Source organism: Phascolarctos cinereus, unplaced genomic scaffold, assembly GCF_003287225.1.
Source record: "Phascolarctos cinereus isolate Bilbo 61053 unplaced genomic scaffold, phaCin_HiC Scaffold_7;HRSCAF=346, whole genome shotgun sequence".
Taxonomy (NCBI): domain Eukaryota; kingdom Metazoa; phylum Chordata; class Mammalia; order Diprotodontia; family Phascolarctidae; genus Phascolarctos; species Phascolarctos cinereus.
Genome location: NW_027556180.1, coordinates 150531523 through 150551323, shown reverse-complemented (window position 1 = coordinate 150551323; position 19801 = coordinate 150531523). Strand labels below are relative to the sequence as shown.

The window sequence follows — 19801 nt, the reverse complement described above, 5'->3', positions numbered from 1 at the left end:
ATAGTTACCTGGAGTTGAAATTCTGGAATCCCAAGCAAAACATTCAGAAAGAGCTCCATCTTGGTTAATTGCAGAATGAGTTTCCAGCTGAATGGTGTCTTGTGATTGTCAGAGTTCATAGCTCTGATAGGCAATTATCAATAGGAAAGAAAACTACAATGTCTGTGAAATTCTAATGTCCAGCAATGGAAAAATGATTCTGGCTTTTAAAAAAATTTGACTTACACTTAACTTTTGAGGAACACATTATATAGTACAAAGTAGGCCTATCTTACGCTGTTTTCCTTGAGGAAAGACATGTAGTATATAAATAGAGTAGTCTGTGTTTATCCACGTAACCGTGGATTTATCAGTAATGCATTTGACCATAGAATGAATATTTTAGTTTCATTTCTTTCTGGCTTTACTGCAGATGTTATTTTTACTTAGTGGAAGTACAGAGTATTAGGTACTTACATACACTGAAATGCGTTCATACATGTGCAAAATTGTAGTCACCAGATTTTAAAAATACAAGTAAGGGGATCACTAGCTACCTACAGAATATACTAGTTAGGGGCAGCTAGAGGGCACAGTGGATAGAACACCAGCCCTGAAGTCAGGAGGACCTGAGTTCAAATGCGACTTCTGACACTTACTAGCTGTGTGACACTGGACAAGTCATTTAACCCCATTGCTTATCAAAAAACAAATGAAAAAACAGAATATACTGGTTATTTTGTTGAAAGTGAACACTGAATTGCTGGGTCTCTTCAGCCCTCCCTGGCCTATGTCCTCATCTCCTTGTTTCATGGCCTGTGATGTCCATATTCAGGTTTTAGGTCTAGTTTCTTAAGGAAGTAATTTAGATAATTAGTGGAGATTTCATTTCTTAGTTCTTCACATTTGGATTATATCACTGATCAATATCTTGATCCATTCATTTTCTTATTTTTCTTTCATGTAGTAAATGAGTTGCTTCCCCAGATCAAGAAGAATATTGAGAATATTAAGGAAACAGTTGATAATTATCAGAGATGAAGTAGTCTAACAAGGACAAAGTATTATTGTCACAAATGATAAAAGTATTAGGACACAGAATTGTAATTACTAAATAGTATTTTTTTTTGAGACACCCCTCACCCTGCACCATGGCATACCTTCTAAAATTCCTGATTAATTTCCTTGTTATATGCTCTTAGAGTTTCTTTTTGGTCAGTGAATATCCTGTGAATCTATAATATGCTCTAAAGCACACATAAAATATTAAAGTTGGTGATGCAGTGGCTAGAGTACTGGATTTGAGTCAGCAAGGCCTGAGTTCAGATCCCACCTCAGACACTTAAGAGCTGGGAGATAATAATAGCCAAAGTTGTCGTAAGGATAAGATGAGATAATATTTGTGAAGTGCTTTGCAATCCTTAAAGCACTGTATAAATGCAAGCTGTTTGTTTTACCATCAGCATCATTATATGGGGGTCATGTTAAGTGTGTATATAGTTACTACTTGCTCTATAGGAGATAGTAAAGGTATTAATATTTGAACCCATTCTCAAGCCCAGCCTGCAGCTGTAGTTGGACAGAGAGACTAAATATCTTTTTTTTCCTTCAATTATTTTGCTCTAACTTCTTCAGCCTTACCATGAATCTGTGGGTTTTTTTTTTTCCTCTCTCTCTCCCCACCCTGCTTAGCCCTCTACAAGTTCTGTTTTCATAGTATAGTTCCAAGTATACAGACAAAAAGTGAACAGTTCAAGCCTCTGGTTTATTTTTTTGTTTTGTTTTTTGTTTTTTAATGCTTTGGTATTTGATCTTATGTACATAAAACTTTTGGATGTTTAACTTTTAAAACTCCCCCCCCCGCCCCAACCTTTTCGTGTGCTGCAAACAGTAAATCATGCTCTCTCATGCCTTTTTTCCCCCCAGCCCACAGAGATATTTTTATTTAGCACAGAAGATCCATGTTTCCTTTTTGTAAGATGGCCAAAGATGGTAGGATTCAGCAGAGCTCCTGCAAAGGCATAAGATAGGCACTTTGAGTTTCTTGACATGCCTTGGTTTCCTGGGCTTCTTGTTATAGGGTTATGCCTGTTCGGGCTTTGGATTCTACCTGTTCTCCTCCTGTGCAACATGGTGGATCAGAACTTATTAAGTTTGGAACAGATCATGGTGCAGGTCACTGAAACCACAGACCTAAAAATCGTTATTTCTTTATCTCCTCTCCTGGTCTGAGGCTGACCATCCTGTTAGTAACCTATTGAGAACATTGGCGAAGACACGACAAGGAGCTGCTTTCACCACTTTTTCCCCCTTTAAATACTTTGGATAAAAGGTTTATTTGGGCATATACTTTGTCATCTTGAAAATGGAAATGATAACGCCTTCCTTGAGAGCTGCCTGGAGAGTTAAGAATGTGTCACATGTGTCCTAGCTGTGTAGCCCTAAGTCTCTAAGACTCTGAAGTTGCAAAGCAGGAACAAGCCTCTACTGAATTACCTTATCAGAATTTCCATTTACTAATTAAATTATAGGTGTGCTCAAAACACACACACACACACACACCTTTCCCTTCTGAGGTTTTTTAGGAAGTATTTCCTAAAACTTAGAACTGTATAGAAACATGAACCACTGTCATCATTGTTGGTTAGAAGTTATATGCTGTCTGATACATTATCTATCCCTAACCCCAGGCAAATGACTTTGTGATTGAAGGTGTTTTTTTAATGACTGTCACCAATTTATGTTTCTGATAGCTAGAACCTGGTGCTCTAGATGAAACTCAGATTGCTACTATATTAAGAGAAATTCTGAAAGGACTCGATTATTTGCATTCAGAAAAGAAAATTCACCGAGATATAAAAGGTAAGAAAAATATGTTACTTTTTACTCTCTTTAAATTTGGGGTAATTTATCAATCAGTTGAGAAGGACAAAAACTGAGTGTGACTCCTAGGGCTCTGTGGCTCTCTGTGTTTGGCAGGATCTTTTTTTCAGCTAATAATCCTTGCATTCATTCCTCTAAGTGCAAAGAGTTGTGCTGACTTTTGGTGGGGAGAGAGGGGTGATGAAGTGTAAAGATTTGTACATCTAAGAATATATAAAATTTCATCCCTACCATGAAGAATCTTTATAAGTAAGTTGGTATATTAGCTCCATAGCTGTGAGAAACAAAAATAGGCCCAGAATTGAATAATACATTACAACATTAAACCAGATATCACAAGGCAGCACATGTTTTTGTTTTCTAGCTGCAAATGTTCTGCTATCTGAACAAGGAGAAGTGAAACTTGCTGATTTTGGAGTAGCTGGGCAGCTGACAGATACCCAAATAAAAAGAAACACCTTTGTGGGCACCCCATTCTGGATGGCACCTGAAGTCATCAAGCAGTCTGCCTATGATTCAAAGGTAAGCTCAGAACAAAGCTTGATGTAATTTCCAGCAATATCTTCTTTTAAAGCAGGCCTTGAAACAGACTATAAAGTAAATACCTAGTTCTTAATATGTTCAAACAAACAAACACTGCCCTTCTCAGTGTTGTCTTCTTCCCCCTGCCCACACACACACACACACACACACACACACACACACACACACACACACACACACACTCTTTAGATCTCTAAAGCCCTGTTTTGGTGTTAATCCCACCCCTGTCTTCCCCTTTTGTCATTAAAAAAACAAAACACTATTTATATAATTATTCACTTTGTCAGCATTTGCCAGTCTCCATACCTAATGATCTAAATTTTTTATGAAATGTGGCTGAGAATAAGTGTCAACTCTGGCTTTCTTTCAAATCTGACACTATTGATTGGGTTACTTTGGTTTGTAGCTAGATTGCCGCTGTTTTACAATTCAGTAAAACAGTTAATAGTTGTTGCCTTATTAGTGTTTAAGCAGAGCACTGTTCCTTAAAAAAATTTTTTTTAAAGAAGTGTTTTTGTTAAGGAATTGTTATTTTGCATGGCTGTACCCATTTCCTGAGAACAGTCACAGTTCATACAGGAGCCATTGATTTTCTTCAGAGAAATATTATCTGTCAAGCTTAAAGCTGTACTAACATTTCTGAGAGATCTGAGAGATCAGTTTTATGTTGTAGAAAGTATGATACCACATATTTAGATGCAATTAGGTACAGTTTCATAGTAAAGCATCCTTCTTGAGTATTGCAGTGGATCCATCCATGAGGGAGGGTATTCATTCTAGCAGTACAGTGTGATCCTTTCACATCTTCTCATCCTTTGCTGTTTTTGTCCAAGTATCTTTTCTTCCATTGAAGGCCTGCCTAATGGGCTAGAAGCTTTTTTCCTCTAGGTCTTTTAAAGTTATAGGATCATGGTATTATAGATTTAGAGCCAGCAAGCTCTAGACCTGTAGAGGCCTTCTGAGGCTTGGATACCAATGCACTCCTAAGGATATTTGTCTGTTGGTCTTCATTTTTGCTCTGAATGACCCATATTTTTTCAAATTGAACTTTTCTTAGTGATGTCCTTTAAACCACTCCTTGTACACATAACCTTATTGGTAGTATGTTGTAGCAGCCTAGTTATGCCTACCATTAGTCTTTTTCTCTCTTGCTTTTTTGAACCACCCACAATCTTGATGCTTTGAAAATTGCAACATTTGATGATTGCCAAACATTTAGCATCACTGAAAAGGATTTGAGGAGGTTTTTTGAGGTTGGGATTTATTGGTGGTGGTGGTGGTGGTGGGATTGGGAGTGGTCCAGATTTGTGATTTACTGGTATAGGAAACTCCCTTTCTCAATGAGGATCAGCAGCTATTTTCCAATACAAGGTCTTGTAAACCTGGTACTGAGAAATTAAGTGGTTTGCCCAAAACCGTATAACTAGTATGTGAGAGGAGAACCAGAACCTAAGTTTTCCTGATTTGGAGGCCATCTTCCACTGTCTATGATTTCATGTCTTGCTATATATTGTTCTACAGTATTTCTTACACCAGAAGAATATTGGTGTTTAAAAAAAAAAAAGATGGGGAGAGGGGAATGATGCTTTGTGCCATGCAGCAGCTTGGGATATGAGAAGTTCTGATGCAGTCAAGCTCATTCTCTTCCTCGTTTTTTAGTTCTGGGCCCAGCTCATTGTTCATTTGTAGACATGCTAATGACCTTATTTCATGACTACGTCTCTTAATTGAAAAAAAGCTTTCTTCATCCATTTTGTTTCTTTTGATTCATTTTGAATCTCAGTGAAGAGAACTTAGGTCATAATGTCTATAATCAGCACAGTGTCATCCAAGAACAAATGTGTGGCGAACATCATAATATGAGGGAGAAGGCTAAAAAAAGAAATAACCTGTGAGATTTATTTTCCAGGTAGATTCTGTATAACCCATCTCTTATGACTGTGTAAAGTACATTTGTCTTGAGTTTCTGTTCATCTATAAAATTAGGGGGTTGGACTAAATGACCTCTGAGGTCTTTTTCCAACTTTAAATCTATGATCCTGTAATGTTCATAAGACTTCCTGTCCTAGTTTATGCCTTGTTTGGTATTAATGAGGGAGTCACTGAACAAAGTTCTATCTGTGGTTCTGCCTATCAAGGAATTTCATGTAGTTGTAACTTTTGTGTAGGAGAATCTTGTGGGAGAAGAACGTTTATAGCTCCATCTGGCTTTTCTCAAGTCAAATACTTTTTGCTTTTGATTGACAAATAAACATTGGAAATCTGTCAGTTGTATGATTAGAAGATGTCTCCTGCTATGGGGAATCACTTGTAAAAATCTGCCAGTTCCCTCCATTTTCATATTTTCATCAAGGTTATTGTTGGCATATTTGGAGATCATTTTCAGAAAGTTGGAAGGGGAAAGTAGGACTATGAATATATAGTTTCTGATGTCTTTTCAGTCACTTAACAAAAGTGGCATTTAAAAAATCTACAATTTTTTTCTAGTCTTCTTTGAGATATCTTGAAAATTCATCATTCAGTGTTTTAAAAGATTGTGTTGTCTCCGTCCCAGATTTTTTCTGTATTTAGCTGGTCTAGCTGCTTCATCAGCCTAATTGACTGTTCCCCTTATTCACATAGCACGTTAGGGACTGAAGTGTTAGGAGTCCATATGTAATAGTTCTATTTAAAAGCCTCACTTCCACATTTAAAGGATATGGAATTTCTTCATTATGGTCAGGCTTTTAAAGTGAGAGCAATTCTTAGGTATGGGAAATAGTTTATGTTCTCCAGGGCCTCATTAGGACTATGAATAATTGGAATTATGGCCTATTCTGGAGGAGCTTTTTGATGAAGTGCCTTACTCTTGTAGATGTTAAGTGTCATTTTCATTGCCTTATGGATATATTGACTATTATTTGAAGGTTGCTTCATTATGTGCAATCTTCTTTTCAGTGAAGTTTCTCTTTATTGTTTTAAAGGCACATTTACTATTTAAGTACATTTAATGTTTTTGCTGAAATAGGCTCTTAATGATGTTCTCGTCGCCAATTATCTTTAATATTCAATATTCCCATAAATTCCTTGCCAATGTCAGACAAGAAATTTAATGCATTTCTTCCTACCCAACAAATCATTCTTACTGAACTGCTTTGCCTTTATCTGTCTCAAGGCGTTGAGGTGACTTTATATGCTTTTCCTTTAATGCTGAAGCACCCTTGAGTATACTCTCTAAGCTGAATCTTTGACCAAAGTGAAGCCACTGGCTGCCCCAGGGGTCTGGGCAGGAGACAGCTGAGGAAATTTGCGATGGGACAAAGTCAGCCTTTAATTATCTATGCCTGCTTATGGCATATATGAGTCAGAACCACACATATTCATAAACCCCAGTTTACACATGGGTTTTATCATAAATGATATATTTTTCTTCACATATGGATGGTGCTAGTACTAGACCTTTTGCTTTGGTTGTTTTTCCCTTAAATGGCGCCGCGCCCCCCCCCCCCCAACACACACACACACACACACACACACACACATACACACACACACATATATTTGCTCACATTGTGATTTCATCCTCCTTGTGGCCATTAGTGTGTTTGTGAAATGGCTGCCCAGGATTAGGAACACATAACCATGGCCATGAAACAAAATGGTGCTAACTGACATACACAGCATTTGAACTCATGACTCTGGCCTTATGAGCATACTGTTCTAACCTGCTGAGCTGACCTTCCCTGTACACAAGATACTAATAAACACCTAAGTTGGCTAAGGATTGATTTTTCTTCCTCTTTTAATGAAAGGTGGTGAACAAATGTGAATTGAAGGGTATGTGTGTAATCTACTAGCTATAACTGTTTTTAAAGAGTTGGATGAAGTGACTCATAGCTTCCTTTTTTTCTTCTTAGTCTATTTTATACATTAATCATTCTTTCCTTCTTTTTAAGCTACTTAAGAGGAAAACTCATTAGCAGCAAGATGGCATGGTTCTGATAGTCTTTTTACTTCTTTTGATAATTTCTTATTCTTGTCCTTTTAAGAATTTTTTTTTGTATACCCGTTTTTATTTATTTATTTTTTAGGCAATTGGGGTTAAGTGACTTGCCCGAGGTCACACAGCTTAAGTGTCAAATGTTTGGTTTGAGGTCGGATTTGAACTCAGGTCCTCCTGACTCCAGGGCTGGTGCTCTATCCACTGTGCCACCTAGCTGCCCCTTGTATACCCATTTTTAAAAAATGAGCGTCCATTATATTCTCCAACTTTTCTCTGTCTAGATCTCATGAACTCTGACCCAGGGATATCCAAGAGAATGAAGAATGGTTCAGAAAAGGTCAAAGATGCAATTTTCACTGACTGTGTAAAGACTGATAATCACCAAATCCCTCTGTATCTTAGAACTCAAAATAACCTGCAGAATAGCAGGAAACCTCCCAAGGTTTCCCTAGATGTACAGTACAATGCAGATAGCTCCCACACTTTTGTTTTTGGTCTTTTTTGATATTTTTTTCTCTCATGGAAGCCTGTTCTGCTGTCCCAATTGTTTGATGCTGCCCGAATCTCTCTGAATTATAGTTCCACATGTTCAACCACCTGCTGGACTTCTTTATCTAGGTGCCCTGTTACTCACTACTTTAAATTTAATGTGTCTAAACCTGCAGTCATTGTCTTTCCCACCAAAACTTGCCCCACTTCTTGACTTCACCTTTTCAGGTGACAGCAGATCTTTCTTCATCCCACCATGGCTCAGAACTTCTTTGACCTTTCCCCCTCACCCTTCTTCCACATTTAATTGTTTGCCACATATTGATTTATCTCCCTAAATCTTCCTAATCTGTCCCCACCTTTCTACTCAAACACTGCTGCCTCCATCCCTTGGGCAAGAGCCCAGAGTCTCCCTTATCACAAACTAATACCACAGTTATTTTCTCTCCTGCATATATAGGACCGTGTTATTCACCTGCTTGAAAACCTAGAGTGGCTTTGCATTTGCCCTATACTGGACTTCACTGTACATGCAGATGTTTTCTCAGATACTCTCACCTTGCAGTTTCTTTTTCTTTTTCTTTTTTTTTGGCTAGGCAGTGGTGCTAAGTGACTCACCCAGGGTCACACAGCTATTAAGTGTTATGTGTCTGAGGCTGGATTTGAACTCAGGTCCTCCTGAATCCACCTACCTGTCCCACCTGCAGTTTCTTAAAGGGCTCAACTCCTTCACTTTTTTCGCTGAACCACCTCAGCTACCCCCAGGTCATACCTTTGCTTCTGCCTTCAACCACAAGCTTTGTCCTTCTGTGACCTAGAATTCTTAACTCACCCATCATTCTGTCTTTATACTAATTCTTTGTTGTATTGCAAATAGCATCTTATTTTTTTTTTTGTTTTTACCAGGAGTAGATTAATTCAAGTTCCAAAATGTTGTTTAATCTGAAGTTTTCATCCTAGTTGCTTAGACCCGGGAGGCTTGGGGAATATTTCAAAGGTTGATGTGTCAATGTTGTTTCTCTTTCTTTGTAGACATGTTTTGTAATCTCTGTTTTTACCTCTTCAGAGATGATCACGTAAGCCAATGGGAAACTTGGGGGCTATCCAGATAACTAACTTATCACTAACAACAGATCTTAAAAGACAGCATGATTTGTTTCCTGTTGACTTGGTCCTGTAGCCACTTAACTACTTTTAGAGTCATCTCAGATTCATCCTTTCCCTTCTTCCCCAGGTTTGGATAGGACTAACTTCCACATTCTGTGCTTTCCTTCTTCCTTTGCTGCCTTTGGCTTCACCGATAACTCTCCACTTGTCTCTATTTTATGGAAAGGAAGTTAGAGAACCCAGAAAGTTGGGCATAAAAATGATTTCATTATCGAGAAAATAGGTCACTGAGTCAGAATGAGGACTTGGCACCTGTCCTTGAGTGTTTTTAGAGCTTTCTGACTTTTGTCTCTTGAATAAAATAGGAGATGATACATAGTTAACTGCTGGGCTGGTTTAAATGTCCCTCCTGAAGGAGTAGACTTCTCTGTTTGACGAGATTAAAAGGCTTTTTTTAATGTTGATTCTCTATCTTAGGTAGGAGACAGCTGAATTTTTTTTTTTTGGCCGCTTACTATTTGAATCTGTATTTCTAAAGTTGACCCCAGTGATACGCTTGGCAGTGCTATTGTTGCCCTTAGGTACAAAAAAGAAGAGTATCCATCTGTAGTATACATTTCATGCTCTGTGTGTGTGTGTGTGTGTATGTGTGTGTGTGTGTAAGTGTAAATATATAAATTCAGTTAACTTCTGGCAAATAGGAGAGTTGTATCTGTAGAGGGGAACTTAAGGACTGAAGTGAGATCATATTGTAGATCTGCCCAGCCAGCACTTTATTGACCTCTGCTGGCTGCTGTTACTGAGAGGCAGAGAAAAGCTAATTCTTCTTATTTAATAACATCAGAATAATATGGCAACACACTGGATTTGGAGTCAGAAGATCTGGATTCACTCTTATCTCTGCTCCCTACTCGGGCTCAGAATAGGTTGTAAGTCACTTCTCCTTTTGGTGTTTTGGTTTTCTCTTGTTCAAAATGAGGAGGGGGACTAACAGTTTGGGGTAATCTCTCAAGATCATTCCAGTTCTGGAGCCTAAGCCCAAAGCCTATCCTTTTAGGATGAGGTTTGAGTCATGACAGGAAGAAATTCTGTGCTTTCTCTTTAGCTGTTGAATGGGAATGGGGATTCTGAAGTTGGCCAGAAGTAGGTGATACCAGTCTGATGTGGATCACATTCAACTTAATTCCTTTTTTTCAGATTGCATGATGTGGGGGATCAGGAGCCTGGAAGCCAGCGATCCTTAGCTTCAAATTCTGCCTCTAACATATATTCGTCAGTCAGTGCTTAGTGGTCATACACAAGCTCTCAGTGCGTTGCAGGGAAGGTGCCAACCTGCTTTAGTCAAGGGAATTTTCTGACCGGGGAGTGCCCCATACCAGTGAAATCTTATCATTTTATAACTGCCTTCTTTTTTCCCCATGAGAGTTTTCTATAACATTTACCTTCCTGCTCAATTTTGAGCCTTCTCATTCTCTTTACATGGGAAGTTCCTCAAGAGCAGTGGTCCCTTCCCTCCTCTCCCTCAGTATTAACTACCTTCTTTTTCGATAGCTAATAATAGATTACAGATCGTCTGATTACTCCATTTAAGGGGGTGACCCGCAAACATTTCTGCTAAGGGTCTATTAAATACCTGCTTTGTGCCGAGCACTGTGTTAAGAGCTTTGCAAATATTATCTCATCTGATTCTCATAACAACTCTGACCATTAAGGACTATTACTATCCCCATTTCACACTTGAGGAAACTGAGGCAGGCAGAAGTGAAATGACTTACATCTCGTTAAGTGCCTGAATCCAGATTTGAACTCAGGTCTTGTTCACTCAAGGCCCTTACTCTATGCCCAGGATCACATAACTGCCCTATTCTGATCTCTTATTCCTGACATTCCCCAGTCTCTGCTTTTGGATAGCTTTAACAGTAAAATTTTCACTTAGTGAATTGGATTCACTAAGTTGAATTCAGTGTGCTCCTCTGTAGCTTCTGTCTATTCTGAATTTTCCCTGACACAGACAATTAATTTCTCACACATACAACAAGACAACTATACCATCTGCAGCCAGTCCTCTGAGCTTCGTTTTGCAGCCTTCCTTGGAACTTGATTCAGCTCGTCGTTGTCTTTCCTGAATGTGGCCCAGGACTAAGGGCCAGTGTTCCAAATGAGATAGAAGTGTTCACTTAACTGAACTGTCTTTGTTGAGCTGGCCCAGTAGCAGTCGTTCATACTTTTCAAAGGGTAGAGTGCTGCTGGTATGTCTTCTCAAGGTACTTCTACCTAGAATGAAAATGCCATCTGTATAATCTTACTCTTGGTCCCTCAAGATTGTTTTGTGTTGCAGGCAGATATCTGGTCTTTGGGCATAACAGCAATAGAGTTGGCTAAAGGAGAACCTCCGCATTCGGAGCTACACCCAATGAAGGTGTTATTCCTTATTCCAAAGAACAATCCACCAACACTGGAAGGGAACTACAGCAAACCCCTCAAAGAGTTTGTGGAGGCCTGTCTAAACAAGGAACCCAGCTTTGTAAGTTTTATCAGTGGATCACTCTTGGGTGTAGAGAATAGATTCATGGTGCTAGAATTTGTTTTATTTTTAAATCACAGAGAAACTTTGGTATGGAAATATTTTCATTAGACAAACATTATTCGTTGGGATCCAAAGGTTTTAAATGACAATATGGAATCAGGAAGAAATCACAGCCAACCGTGAAAGTAGTTTCATCTAAATTAGGTATGGTCCTAGCAGGGGGTGCACAGGTATTGGCATGCTAACCACAAGAGTATCTTGAATAGCATATTAAAAAAGCTACATAAACTTTTTCTTGGAATTTTGCCTCAAAGGCTTCTAAGTTGAAATCAGAAAAAAATCACTTGGAGGTGAATTTCTACTGCTTAGTCTTGAGCAAGCACATTGAAATATCCTTTAAACATAGAAAATCCTACAAAGAATATTAGAGTTTTATCAAGAGCATAATAATTCCTGGTTCACATCTATTTCATTAAGAAACTGGAATGAATTTTATCTTTAAATTATTTGAGTTTTTTAGCTATTGTAAAAGAGAGCTGATGTTCATTTTCTCATTGACTTCTGTCTTAAGCATGGATTATATCACTGTATTAGGGTGTGCTGACACCTTGTCAGAGACTGAGGGAATAGTGAGCTAACAGAATTGATAAGGCCAGAAACTAAAATGTCTCTATCTGCTCTTCTTCAGGTAATGTACACTAAATTGTTTAGTTCCGGACCTTATCAACCTTGTAAGATTGACATTCTCTTTTTTGAGTTGCAGGAAATCAGCAGTTGTAGATAATAATTGATCTGACATTTGTTTGACCCTCCTATAAATTAAAATGCACACACCTTAGATGTAGATAACTGTTAATATAGCCGTTCACCTACCCAGTTCCACAGTCGTAAAAGGAATCAAGATGGAAGGAAGGTAACTAGAAACATGATGTGAGGGCATTGGGAATGACATCTGATATTGCCAAGTGTATCTACAGATACTTTCTTTTTCATAAGACTTGAGTAATATGACGCTGTCATTAAGTACATCATTTGTTCTAAGAGAAGAGGTTTGATCTAACCCTAATTGTAGTTTCTGTATTTCTACCAACTGGTGATTTGGGTTTTCATTTTATCCCTCCCTGTAACTGGTACCCATAGTCCTCTCTTAAATAGCAAAAGCAGTTGGCAGGCCTTGGCCTGTAGCACCTCTGGGTCATGGCTATGAAGCATAAAACAATTCTTGACTTAAGTAGTCAGGAGAGAAAGTGCACACCCAGAACGTGAGTGGCATTTGGGAAGTTACTTAGTTAAATGGTCTTAAAATTATGAAGATTCAAAACACAACAAATTACTAAATTTCTTAAGAAAAAAAGCCACTGGCACAAGAATGAATATTTCAAAGACAGTGATATTCTCACAGGTTGCTATTTGGAGGTACTTTCAAGTAGAAGGTAGTGAACATCATCTTATTGACTTTTGTTTTTTCAAGAGACCTACAGCAAAGGAGTTGTTGAAACACAAATTTATAATAAGGAATGCAAAGAAAACCTCTTACTTGACAGAGCTCATTGATAGGTACAAGAGATGGAAGGCTGAACAGAGCCAAGATGACTCGAGTTCAGAAGATTCAGACACGTGAGTATCTTCAATCTGTCAACTATTTCATCAAACAATATAGAATATTCTTGGTCTTTTTTCCTCCTCTCTTCCAGCTGTCATTTTCCCTCTGATATCCACTGTTTCTAATGGGCTTCATATACCAAATGGTTGGTCTTGCAAGCCTTTATTTTAGTGCTTCAGGGATGAGTAAGAAGCTTAAGGAAGGGAAAGAAGTATAACCATGAAGCACATTTGTTTCCCATGGTTTCTCCAAAAGAAATGTTTTGACGTTTCAGACAAAATGAAAATGGAAAAAAAAAAAAGAATGAATCTGATACATCATTTGGATGTAAAACCAGGGATGTTCCAAAATATAATGTATGAACTGAATGTGGGTTGGGGATGGGGAAGGAAATTGATGTGTGTGATAACATCAGAATATATATCTCTTTCTAGAAGAGAAGGCATTAGGCAGTAATAAAAACTGATAAAGCCATATATGTAAAGTTACTTGGTGATAAGTACCAGAACTTTAAAGAGTGTATAGACATGTATTATATCAAGAGGGCTGATTTATATCCTTAAAAACTAAGAAGTGAAACTCCTATCTGAGGTTTATGTTATGTGTGACATTATCCAGATAGAATAGCCATTGTGATTACCTGACTCCCAAATCCCTGTGAATTTTAGTAAATGGCTGCATCTTTTTCTTATTACATGTTCACTAAGATCTGACGTCTATGAGTAAAGTTCATATGTAGCTACTCCCAAATAAGTCTCTTTTCCTATGGGCATTAAATAATGGAAATGCTCAGTTGTGGTGAGTGGTTTGCTAGAATGGTTTGGGTTCTTTTTTTCACAGTAAATTCATTTGGCAGATTATACAAGCAAATATAACTCAGTGAACAGGTTTACTTGGCTTTATATACCTTTTAGGTGCCTTTAGCTTATTGTAAGAAATGTGTCAAGTGATCAGAATCAGAAGAATTTCCTTGCTTGAGTTGACCACAATGCTGATCAGCCTTCTACAGCTCTTATAATCAGAGAATCACAGAGCAGAAAAATGTCACTTCTAGTTACTTTATGAATTTTTGGCAGTAAATGTACCAGATTGAAATGATGCCTTTGTTAAGATTCCTTTTTTAGAACATATTAATGTTCTCTTAACCCCTTGATGCCATGAGTGGAACTTCCCAAGAATAAAAATTGCTAATCCTTAACTGGTTTTCTTTTCCTGAAAATACTTGTATGACGAATCTACTTCAAAATGCTGTTAATTTTTTATTCATAACTGACCCTTTAAATTTCTATTCCTTCTTAGCTAATGAGGTTAGAAAGAAAACCTGAAGTAACCTCTTTAGGCTCCCACACCCTTAGCCAGATAAATAGACTTTCTGTGATTAAGGCAGAGAATAACAATAGCCATTTAAGGACTGATAACTGGAAAGAACTTTTAGTTCTAAAATCCTAGAGTCCTGGGAGAATTCAGACTCAAAAACTGAGAGTTAGTGAGACAGGAACATCCTATAAATGTGTAAGATTAAGACCATGGATTTAGATTAGCCTAGAACTGAAAATGATTAAGATTTATGAAAAAAGTATCAAAGTATTCCTTATATTGTTTAGATATCAAAATCTTACTTTTGAGATGCTATTTTTTTATTTAAACAACAACAACAAAACACAATTGAGTAGAAAATTTGTGTTCCTTTCTGGATTTCAGGTTGATTTGTGAACTGTGGGAACCTAAAGATAGAAGATTATGGCAGCTAGCCTTCATTCCTGTCTAGCAAAGTCGTGGCTGCCTCATTTTCTAAGCAGTGGCTTCTTTTTCTGTGGAAATGAGAGTGCAGTGTTTTCAGTTTGGCTTGGAAAATCCAATCACATGGAGGGAGTTGCCATGCAGGTTGTCCAAATCTCCCTTCAGGACTCAGTATGGCACAACTTAGCAAGTTATTGCCAGTTGCCCAATTCAAACAGACGCACTGGAAGTTTTGTTGAGCCTGACTTCAGTAGGCCACCCAGGATATAGAGCTGCCCTTTATGTCTTAAATGCCTGTCCTGTCCTTGATTGGTGTCTCTAGCCTTTTTTCTTCTTTCCCATTTTATTGAATTGAGTCCTTTCAGTGTTAATACTTAGTGATGGAGACTTCTGAATTTTTGTTTTAAGAGAAACAGATGGTCAGGCATCAGGCGGCAGTGACTCAGGAGACTGGATCTTCACAATCAGAGAAAAAGATCCTAAGAACCTGGAGAATGGAGCAGTTCAGCCACAGGAACTGGAAAGAAATAAGGTAGAATCTGATTAAAATTATTTAAGCACAAATGTTTAAATATAAATTAAATACAAAGATATCAATAGAACCAGATTATTTAAATATCATTGTTAATGATCATTTGCTAAGTACCTTTTCAGTTCTGAACACTGTACAGTTATACCTCTTATTTCATCCAATTTAAGGAATTTGCTGTTTAATTTAAAAATTTGGGGACAGACTGTGGGAACTTAAAAGATTGACTTGAGGAAATTTGTTAAGCCAGTAATGACTTAATGTTGATTGGATCCTAACAATTCATACTTAAGCTTAGAACTGACAAGGACCGAATAGGTTCATTTAAGCTAGCAAGAGCCCAGAAGACATAGCTTGATTGTCTTGGTTTTTTTTGTTTGTTTTTTTTGGGGGGGGTGGGCGGGCTATGCAGTGGGGTTAAGTGACTTGCCCAGGGTCACACAGCTAGTGTTATGTGTCTGAGGCCAGATTTGAACTCAGGTCCTCCTGAATCCAGGGCCGGTGCTCTATCCACTGTGTGCCACCTAGCTGCCCTGATTGCCTTGTTAGTAGAGGTAGATTCAAACCAAAGCCTCTGTTTTCAGGTCTAGCACTGTTTTCTACATTACCACCAAGGTTGTGTGCACAGAATTTACTTCACCCCTGAGTTCATAGACTCCTAGAGTTAGGAAGGAACCTTAGAGGTCATCTATTTCAACTCTTCTCCATTAATCCATGAATTAGTTCTTCAGCATCCACACAGCTGTTCATTCATAAATATGTCTAGTTAGTGGGAGCTCACTCTCCCCTGGTGTGTATTCCACTTTTTGGAAACTGATGATTAGCAAGTTCTTCCTTATGTGGAAAAACAAAATCTATTCATCTGTAATTTCCAAGTACCAGTATTATTTATGCCTTACAGAGCCAAACAGAATAAGTCTTACTACTCTTCCTCATGAGAGACCATTTGATACTTGAAAACAACTATCTTATGCCCGTAAGCCTTATATCTGATTCCTTCCATTGATCCTTGTTTAACACATCTCTTCCCACTTTTTATTGCTACTACATTAGCTGTAGCTTTGAGTACATATCCAAACTAATGGTTACCTAGTAATGGTCTTGCAAATTCTGCTTTAATATAGACCTGAATCATTTATAATTAGTTCAGTAGTTATTTATGTGTATAAGTAGGTAATGCTGTAGTGTTAAGATAGTTTCTCTAAAAAAGCCTTAAGCCCACTCCCCAATCTCCCTATCTTGATTACAGTGTTAATTTACTTTATCTTGAAAGATCTTTCTCCATAAGTAATTTAAAGATAAAATTCATTCTAGTTTCTTTATGAAATGGATGTGAACCAGGAATTATTTATGAATCAAATTAATAAGATTTTGTTGTACATTGTAAGTTGTCATACATTTCTAATAGTTTATTATTCTTCTCTTTAAATTATCTTTTCCCTATTGGTCTTTATCCTTTAGAGTAAAAATTCCTCTTTTCTTCCCCCCCCCCGGTAGCATAATGGTACAGTTGTGTGTTTTGCTTTGTTTTAAACAAATATTACTTCTTTTTTCACCTAGTGATAATTTTCTGTTATATATAATCTGTTTGCCTACCCTTGTATATTTGATTTGTTTTATATATAAAACTTTTGGTCTAATGAGAGACAATCAACCTTTGATTAAATCCATTGATAATGAACATGAAAGAATGTTTTTTCCCCCTCTGCATTTGAATTCAGATGCCAAGGTGTAAGCTGTATAAGTTCAGTATAAGCAGAAGTAGAGTTATGCTTTGAGTGTGAGATTTGAAAGTAATAAATTTTGTTAAATGCAGAACAAATTATCAAATTATATTAATGTGGTGTTTTTTTTTAAGGTGAAAGATATCCCAAAGAGGCCTTTGTCTCAGTGCTTATCTACAGTTATTTCTCCTCTATTTGCAGAGGTAAGATTGCCAACATTGTCAGCATTTTATTTTAGGTATTAGTCTTCCTGTGGTGGTGGTGATGTCAGGAGAATGGTAAATGAGAGACATGTATGCTTTCAAAATAGTTTCAGAAACTCAGGGTGCATCTTGCGGTAAGCTACCCTTAGGTACTAAGAATGCTTAGTGTCACTATTCTAAGAAAATTTCCCATCGCCGCACCTGTCTTCACATGCCTCTTCTGTGGGGGAGTGCGCGCCTGTGGGGGCCCAGCCCCCCCCGCCCCCCAGTCCCAGTCATCTGGGCTGTGGCCACTTTTTCACACCCCGTTGCAGGCTAAGAGTCAGTCACAGTGGTATCCTGTATTTTTATTTCTGGGTAGGGACCAGCAGTGAACACTAATTACTAAAAGTACATGGATCTGTGCAGCATGGGTCTTAATTTCAATTGTAGTTGTAACTCTTTTACCCCCTAAAGTATAATTTTAGTTCAATCCATTTTGCTTTTGACTTTGGGCATCTTATTTACATGGCTTTGCCAAAAGTGGATTCCATCATAAGAAGAGCAGCAGACCTGGTAAATACTTTTTTAGCACCTTTGATTTCTTTCATTTATCTGACAGCTGTTGTCCAGTTTCATTTTTTTTCCCTAGCCAGTTATAGCATTTTCATTAAAAGAGTGAGAGCACATGTTTTAGAAGTGAGAGCAGTGTATTAGGAGTCCAATGGCCTACTCTTTGCTCTCCTTTCTGCCCTGGTTCTCTCTCTGATGGGCATTTTCCTGTTCCTTCTCATTGCGACCCTCACCTGCCTCAGGGTGATGTTGATATCAGTACAGGTGGTGGTCTTCCCAGGAAAGGACCCCATAAGTACAAAGAGAATGCTATAGCTCCTTACCCATTACTTAGAAAGCAAAAATATTCCTGGCCTGGACCAAGTCCTGCATGTTGTTAGTGTTTTCACTAATTAGTTTTTGTTTTCAAAGCCTTTTCAGATATATTATCTTATGTAATTTCCACAATTCTTTTGAGGTAAAAGGGGCAAGTAGGAGACATCATTTAAGACTCCTTTTAAGATCTGCTTTCTTCAAAGGGAATTTTTGGTCCTGCCCATTCTCTTCCTCTAGGCCTTTGAGGAGCCGTAGGATACAGTCTATACTCTTTCATTGGAATTCCAACTCAGTGTGTCTCATCATAGTCTCATTTAGTAAAACCCTGGCTTCCTGCCGATAACAAAACTAGAGCATATGTAATAGGGTACAGACTGTGGTTAGGCTGGGTTATAAGTCTTGTAACGGAAATGGGAACGATCATAGGATTTAGAACTAAAAAGGATCTTAGATGCCATTTAGTCCAGTTCCCTTCCTTTTATAGATGAGGAGACCGAGGCATAGGACTTAACTTGCCTGGGATCACATAATTCGTAAGTGTCTAGGCTGAATCAAACATGTCTCTTGCTGACTCCAAGTCCAGTGACCTGTCCACTATACCATGAATAGGTTCTGTCTGCTTCTCTCTACGTGGTTTAGAGTGTCCCTTCTGAAAATGTTTAGCAGATCTGATTTAGTCCATGGATTGGCACTCCATTGTACAGATGGCAGTATTGGCTGGTAATTTAGTGATACCACACACCAAGGTTTGTTGATATTAAAACAGACTCTCCCAATGGGCTGCTTTCGTACTTAAATTTAAAGGCTTTGTGCTTTCCTAGACAGGACCTTTATTCTTTGTCTCATTACTATTCCTGTGTATTTATATGACACCTTTTTGATTCTTTTGTCTGATAAGAGCAGGGTTTGTGATTTCCTGGATGTTCATTCAGTTGTCCAGAATCTTACCTGTGTCACTTTGATAGGCTCAAGATCCACACTAGACAGAATGTCATAGGATTTGCTGAGTTGTAGTTGGAGGGTTTTTTGGTGGGTGCATGGAAAAAATATTCAGGAATATTTCCTTAGCTAATACTCACCAAGAGAAAGCTAGTTTATTCTCTTTCCTTTTCTGTCAGGCACTCAGCATTTATTAATTGCCAAGCCCCATGCTAAGAGCTGGGGTTGCACAGAAAGGTAGTCCTTGCCCATGAGCCAACAACCTAATTCTGACTAGTAAAACTTGAGTAATTATCAGTTTGTCCTCTAATTTCATAGCATTCTTTTGTGTCCCATCTTTCAACTAAATTTATTATTTTTTCATGAACTGACAAAAAAGCTACAGTTTTTTTTTAAAAAAGGAAAATCCCCAAGTTTGCCTCCCCAAAAATAAATCATACCTTGGTTTTTGGAAAGCACTTCTTTAAAGTGATGTGTGTTTTAATCTTACTCATACTGTAAAATACTTCATTGGCTCAGATTGTCATTAAATTTTGGAGAAGTCATACAAAGAGATCTTGTTTGGCAATCTGGGTTCAGATTCAGACTCTGATGCCTCCTGCCTGTTTGACTTTGGTTGGGCATGCCATTTATTTATTTTTGTGTCTGTGTTTTTTGTTTTTAAATACACAAGTATTGTATTTAAT

General features: G+C 37.9%; 1 protein-coding gene across 5 annotated transcripts in view; it reads left to right on the top strand.

Annotated features, from left to right (window-relative positions):
* The window catches only part of STK24 (serine/threonine kinase 24), a 130602-nt gene that overhangs the window by 98813 nt on the left and 11988 nt on the right, over window positions 1–19801 (top strand). For all 5 annotated transcript variants that reach the window (XM_078147278.1, XM_078147277.1, XM_078147276.1 and 2 more), the window contains 6 exons: window positions 2733–2841; window positions 3227–3384; window positions 11322–11507; window positions 12982–13127; window positions 15262–15385; window positions 17241–17309. In XM_078147278.1, coding sequence (XP_078003404.1) covers window positions 2733–2841; window positions 3227–3384; window positions 11322–11507; window positions 12982–13127; window positions 15262–15385; window positions 17241–17309 — 792 coding nt within the window. The remainder of the gene's footprint in view (window positions 1–2732; window positions 2842–3226; window positions 3385–11321; window positions 11508–12981; window positions 13128–15261; window positions 15386–17240; window positions 17310–19801) is intronic.